This window comes from Anarrhichthys ocellatus, unplaced genomic scaffold (genome assembly GCF_004355925.1).
Source record: "Anarrhichthys ocellatus isolate YVR2014 unplaced genomic scaffold, GSC_Weel_1.0 scaffold6, whole genome shotgun sequence".
NCBI classification, from domain to species: domain Eukaryota; kingdom Metazoa; phylum Chordata; class Actinopteri; order Perciformes; family Anarhichadidae; genus Anarrhichthys; species Anarrhichthys ocellatus.
Genome location: NW_022280036.1, coordinates 2,144,124 through 2,150,975, shown reverse-complemented (window position 1 = coordinate 2,150,975; position 6,852 = coordinate 2,144,124). Strand labels below are relative to the sequence as shown.

The 6,852-nt window shown below is 43.2% G+C and overlaps 1 protein-coding gene across 2 annotated transcripts in view; it reads left to right on the top strand.

Annotated features, from left to right (window-relative positions):
- The first annotated feature begins 954 nt into the window (after window positions 1–954).
- The window catches only part of dpy19l3 (dpy-19 like C-mannosyltransferase 3), a 41,078-nt gene continuing 35,180 nt past the window's right edge, over window positions 955–6,852 (top strand). The window contains exons 1-3 of one of the 2 annotated variants that reach the window (XM_031846766.1): window positions 955–1,111; window positions 1,755–1,881; window positions 2,591–2,718. In XM_031846766.1, coding sequence (XP_031702626.1) covers window positions 1,764–1,881; window positions 2,591–2,718 — 246 coding nt within the window. In that variant the 5' untranslated portion in view covers window positions 955–1,111; window positions 1,755–1,763. Of the gene's footprint in view, window positions 1,882–2,590; window positions 2,719–6,852 lie in introns of both variants that reach the window. The other variant, XM_031846767.1, reaches the window with a different exon arrangement.

Sequence of the window (6,852 nt, the reverse complement as noted above, 5' to 3'; positions counted from 1 at the left end):
ATAATAAACCTTTATTAGTTACACGGCTTGTGCATAAGACAGATACAGATACAGATGTTCATAGGAACATGTTGACTCATTTCTTCTCTAAACATTTTAAGTTATATATAATGTCATCTGGATGAAAACATATTGTTATTATTAATTTAATTTGCATATTTGTAAAACAAAAATAGACTGAGCGCATGAGGAAACTGTGTCTGCTGCATCTGCATCTGTCTCCTTCAAAATCACAGACTGCCACTATACCCCTCTAACAGTGCTGATATGGTGCGATACTTTAATTTAGGACTCATCTATCTCTTCTATCTGAACTGCATAGGCTGCAACTGGGTGCTATGACTCAGGTCCCCCGGGACCTCAATATGTTGTTATTTAAAACTATCATTATTTAAAAAGCGCTTACAAGCAATTTAACCAGAAAACAATGATTTGGGTCATTTGAGTCATTTGGAACAAATCGATTGACAAAGTCATGTAATCTGTGTTGGTCACTCTTACTTAATCCCATGTGATTTATCCAACATTACATGTAACATTTGATTCAATGAAAATATAAAACACTTCTATAAAGTAGCTTCAGGGCTGTTCTCATTACTTAAGAGGGCATATTTACAGTTAAATCCATAAACACATTCTTGGGTTGTGGGATGCTTGATATTAATTCTGACTGGCCTTTTTCAATGAAATCAAGGATAGATGTAACAATTCTTGATTTTTTTTCCATTTGTTCTCTTTGTCCTTTGATTCATTTTCTGCCCCACCACATATCCTCCAGTATAGCATGTATCTACAACATCTACAACATCTTTCTCATCTCCTCTACTTCATAACCCCTGGCCATAGACGTCAACACATCCAGATACTTTACGTCCGTCTCTCCTCCAGCGCATGTTATCCTTAAAACAGTGATGACCCTTACGCTTTTATTTTGAAGGCAGCCTCTCTTGTGTTCCGGTATTGTCTCAGTGCGGCATGAAGCTGACCGATGAATTCTAACGGGAGGGAAAAAAAGAGGAGAGGAAAATGAAAGAGCGAGGGAGATAGAGAGAGGGAGGGGAGGTAGAGGAGAGCCGTTGGACCATCCTACCAGCCGCTGCTGTAGAGGAGGGTGAGGCTTATAAATGTACCGTTGGCGCAAATCGTATTCGTCTTTGTTGCTGTCAAGACAAAAAGAAAATCTAGCGTCCATAACAGTAGCGTGCGCCTTAATGCAAAAAAAAAAAAAAAAAAAAAATGCACATTAATTTCAATGAGGCTGTAGAAGTATGCTACATAATAGGAGTTGAAACCTGACGTATACATAACGTGTTGGTACTATTCGCATAACTGCTAACAACCCTTATGAAATGACTACTGCTGCTATGTTTGGCTAGCCTACCGTCCGGCTTAAATAGGGCGACGTTAGTATGAATGTAGTTTTCCGGTGTTCCGGGTGCTGTCGGTGTCAATAGACGGGACCTGATGTTTTCACGTTGTTCTGGCCGCGACGTGGGCAGGAAATGCCGCTGTACAGCAGGCCTGTGCACCCCGTCCATCGAGCCGAATGAACGGCTACAGACAGTGACGCAAAACACAACAGTGGTGCGGCTCGTTGTTTGATCTTTAGCTCACATTGTAGCGGTGCACGCGCTGTTTGCGTGTTGAGGTGCCTGCGCGCGCGTCTGTGTGTGTGTGTCGTCACTGGGTTCATCATATCTGTGTGTGTAATCAGACACAACCCCCCCCCCAACTCCCCGTGTCTGGTTGTGCAGTGTTTCGACATGACAGCCCTGCGTCAGAGGAAGGGCAGCAGGGGGAAGGAGCCTCCTCTCGGTGCAGAGTGTCAGTCCCAGCAGTCCAACTGTTGCACTGACCACCACCCGGAGAAGATCCTGCACGGTGAGTGAGCTAACTGCGGAAAAAGTTTTTTTTCTAATGAAATGCCATCGTCCTTTTTCATCCACACTCTTCTAGGTTGAAGTCTGCGGCTGTCCAACTTCTGTGCACCAATGCATACAGCAGTCACGTGTCTGCTTGGGCTGCATCCTCAGAAGACATCGGGCATAAAATGCCTTTTTTTGTTTTAGCATTTCAATTTTAAATGATTGAAATGAATGCCATTTATATTATGAGTTAACTGTATTTCTCTAGTATCCACTGAACCCCCCCATGACAACAACACACCTGTTGTTGTCATGTTGACTCAGGGCAACATTTATGTTTCCATCATAAATTAGTTTTACTCAGGCGTCAACCTCCGGTTCTGCCAAGTGATGCTGATGACATGACTACATTCACCTCTTCTATACAGTCTATGGTTTTTCTGATGCAACACTAGGAATGCCCTCCAGAAGAGACTGACAATGAGGGATGTTGTGTGCCCCCCGCCCCCTTCCCCCCCCTTCCCTCCTCTATACGACAGCCGGCTTTTCACTCCGACACTTTTTCACTTGTCATTTCTGGATGTCGGCCCTGAGCCGTCATCCACAATACCAGGACCCTGAAACTGTAGCAGTTGAATGGAATTGAGCCGTCATTCGCTTCAAACAAAGGTTTGTAAGCTTTCATTCGGCAGCGGCGACTTAATGACACGCTAATGTCCCTGCAGGTGATTGGTCACGGGGGGCAATAATCTGGACGTCGGTCGGTTGGTCCGTATCTGTTGGTCTGGGCCTGCTGTGCTGCATCTATATGGCCACGCTGCACGAGAACGACCTGTGGTTCTCCAACATTAAGGTAAAGAACCCTTCACTGTCACAATCTTTAGGTCAACTCCCCCCCCCCCCCCCCCCCAGAAGGAAAGCTGAAGTTTTAGAAGTATTTCAACAAAACCATAACCGTGCATTATCACTATTGTCTCATGTCAAGCAGCTCATTTGCTCTCAAGCAACTGGACCTCAAAGTTTAACACTTATCCGTGTTAAAATCCGTACTAACTGACAGACTTGTCACTTCTTAAGCTCTGCAGCAGCTGAACATTGTGCAGCGCTGAGTGTCGGCCTACTTAAAAGTGTACCACGCTGTTTGTTTGACAGCTTTGAAGCATACATTTCCGAGAGAAGTTTTTTCTCAAATGTATACTCCTTGCTGCCTGGGATGATGGAGATTCAGTGCGTAGGTCAAGCCCATGAGGACAGAGCCGGCCCTGCCAACACCTCCGAAGGCCTGTGACGACTCTGATGTCCTTTGAGCTGTCGCTTGTGGAGGCTCCGACCTTTGTGATCGCAGTAATTGCCATTATTTGCCGTTCAAGTTCCTCCAAGTTGTCAGTGTGTCCTCCAACATGAATTTGTAATCAGTGTTGTAGAACAAAACTGTCAAAAAGAAATATGGTAGGGACGTCACATCCCTAGACAATGCATTTTTAATAAAGGGCCCCTGTGTCAGCCGTGTCCATGTACCGATGGGTGACGAATTAAAGCAACATTCCTAGTTTATTTAGAGCCCTTGTTCACGGTTACAGTGTCAAAGGGCTTTACGAGCCCACAGTTCATGGAAAACAAAACTGACCCGAACCCTCATGAAAACCAGAGGGGGGGTCAGAAACCCTATCGGAGTCTTCATCTCCTTCATCCAAATGAATGGTCAACCATCTCGATCATGGTTGCCGTGCCTCTTTCTCAGTGGTCATAGCTGTTAGTAACCAACGAGCTTCTCCAGCAACTAGTTTCATTTTCGTATTCTCTGGATCTGAGCCATCGAAGGACAGTTACCCAGTGATGACCATACAACAGAGTTTATCACGATGTGTGCGTTTTTTTCCCCAATGCAGTGATTAGACACAGCCCAAAAAATTAAATTCAGGTGACATGACAGGTAAGGTGGTCTATAGTGGATTTAAGTGTCTAGTAAAATCCTAGATTAGTGTCATGTTCGGTTGCATTCAGGGGCTATAATCCGCTGTAGCTTTATGCCACTGATGTTTCTTTTCATGTGTACATATTAACTAGATACAGTAGAACAGCTGTTATTTTTGCATGCATTTCACAACAGACAGTTTTAAGTAAAGTCAACAATTAGAGGAGCAAGCAAACCCCCAAAAAGGATGCAGAGAGTGGATGTCATGGTGTAACATAAAGCTTAGGAAGGCAGCAGGGATCACACTTTGAAGAAGGATGTTTATTGGAATAACTATATTGTAATATTTGCCCCTAGAATGGTTACATTTCAATTGCCAGGTTCTTTTAAGGCAAATTTTGCGACTTTCTCTTTATACCAGAATGGAGCACAATAAGCGTTGCATTTTATGTGTATGTTAAAAACTATTTATGGAAAATGATGATGTGCTGACTTGTTGCCAATCCTCTCCACGTAATGTATGTGTAGATGTCTCAGGGGTTTAGTAAGAACCATTGACTGTAGAGAACAAGTGTATGTTGTTGTCGTGACGGATTTGAAGCCTTGAGTTCGGTATCTTAGATTTTGGATGTCGCCATCTTGTTTTTTTGTGCAACCAGTGAACAGAAGTAACCATATTTGGACTGTGGAGGAATAACGCAGAGATGCAGCATACGACTCTGGTAGCAGTAGCGACTTGTCAATCACAAGGTAGCCCGCCCTAAAGCATACTCTGCTTTATAGTCTGTTTGACTCTAAATGGACCATCATTTACTAAATGAACATCATGCTGTATTGAAGAAGACTTGAAACTAGAGATTGAGACCATAAACTCATGTTTACAGTGTTTACTGAGGTAATAAATCAAGAGAGAAGTAGAGTCATTTTCTCATAGACTTATATACAATCAGATGTGTTTTTGTAATCGGAGGAGTCGCCCCCTGCTGGTCAGTAGAGAGAATGCAAGTGTAAGACACTTTCGCATTGGCTTCACTTTTCAGAAGCCAATGTTGCTACCCGGTTAAAAACTGACTGGCTGTAAGTGTCACTCACAGTGTGACACCAACTATTTGAGATTGTGCCAGTCGAGAAAGAAGATTTGGGAATGTTGAAAACACACGGAGCCTTTTAATGTCTTTTTATGAGGCAGTTGTCAAGAAGCAGCAGAGATGGCCAGACTGATGGAGGCCAACAGTATTTTTACACTTTTATGTGGAGGTCATCTGAGGATTTGACATCCATGTGGAAGATTCATCAAGCACATCACACATGTGGGTATTTACAGATGGAAAATGTCTCCCGCTTTTGAAATTTAAAAGCTGAAAAAAAATTCCACTCACATTTTTTTGCTTATCTGGAGGAAACGTAGCTCTGACATAAGTGCCAATCAGATACATCCCCTCATCCGGCGTTAAAGACGCGTCACAAACACTTCATGCCTGTAATGGCTCCAATGTTCGTCCACGGGCTGCAGCGGATTGATTCTGAGTCCGTGAAATGAACCGCATGAAGCACCAAGGCCACTGCCGAATACACGGACCTTTTTTAGAGTCTGTTCAGTGTTGTACGGCAACAGAACACCGTGCGCTGCCAGATGTGATGTCACTTTTTTAAAATCCCCTTTCCATAGCTTCACCATCGCTGTGCTTCAGACTGAGATATACATAGCAGGCAGAACAGATCGGCCTGTCAGAGTCATAACTGGGGCAATGTGTGAATGAAAGGTTTTCTTCTCCAGCTTTAGTTTTTGTGTGATTTGGTGGTGCAGTGGTAGTCATTTGTTTAGGTAGATGAAGGAGTCGTTAGAAAAAGGAATGCAGGTCACATGGTGTGGCCTGGTTTAGTTTCATGTTGTGTGGTTAGCAGGGCTGTACTGAATGTCTTTATTTTTATTTACAATTGGAAGATTGTATTAAGTGAACAAAATCTCAATTTTGTGATTCATTGGATTAGATAAGTTAGTCTTTTTTTTTTATTAAATCAACTTTTTGAAATGAATATAACTCATCACAAACCGTTCTTTTTGACCGATAAAGACATGTTTTGAATTTTGAAAAATGATTGCATCCATCGTTTTTGAGTAACTTCGGACTTAAAGGAACAGTGCGTAGGACGTAGAGGGATTTATTGGCATGAATGGAATATGATGTATGTTTTCATCAATGTGTGTAATGATCTGACGCCACGAATCGTTGTGATTGTGAGTATTAAGCTCCTATTCTTTCATCGGTACTTTATTAATGTTGTGTGTGTCATTTGTTATAACGCTGCAGCGCACAGCTCCTCTGCTGTCTGAGGGCCGAGCTCCTCCGACTACATGCACACACACACATTTTTTTAATTTTCCACCTGTCTCTCCTGCCGCTGAATGAAACACTGATTAGTGCAGCCTGATCTGCATCTGCAACTTAAACAAAATGAATAGACATGCAGAAAAAAAAAAAGGGTGCACAGCATTTAAATGTTGATTTGATTAAATCTAGTGACCTTGGCAGAGTTTCAGCTGAACATATTGCTTCAGATGTGGTGGAAGCGTTATATAGCATATATCCTTCACAGGGGATGGACTTCCCTTTTATGTGCAGGACAGAAGAGAGATGGGGCAGACAGACCCTCTGAAAATCTACGACTATGAGAATTCCTCTCATCCGTCGGCAGTAACTCGCAGCACCAGACAGGTGCTTCATCTGTTTCTCATGCAAATGTGCAGCGCCTCTTGACCCACATAGAGGCAATCTGCACGGGATCGTTGGTGAGCTTTCGTCACAGAGAGACGGAGCGGCGTGTCCAAGTTAATTGAGCGGATTCCGTACGGACACAGTTTGTTTCTTTTTTCTTTCTGTCTGTATGTGTGTGAAGGGAAGAGGCAGACAGATGCTTTCATTCATAATAAATGCAAGTCACTTTACAGGCCTGGCCAACATTTCCCTGAAATTTTCTCACATAAGTGGGCTCCTGGCTGACATCATTGCATGTGTGTGTTTGCGTGTGTGTGTGTGTGTGTGTGTGTGTGTGTGTGTGTGTGTGTGTGTG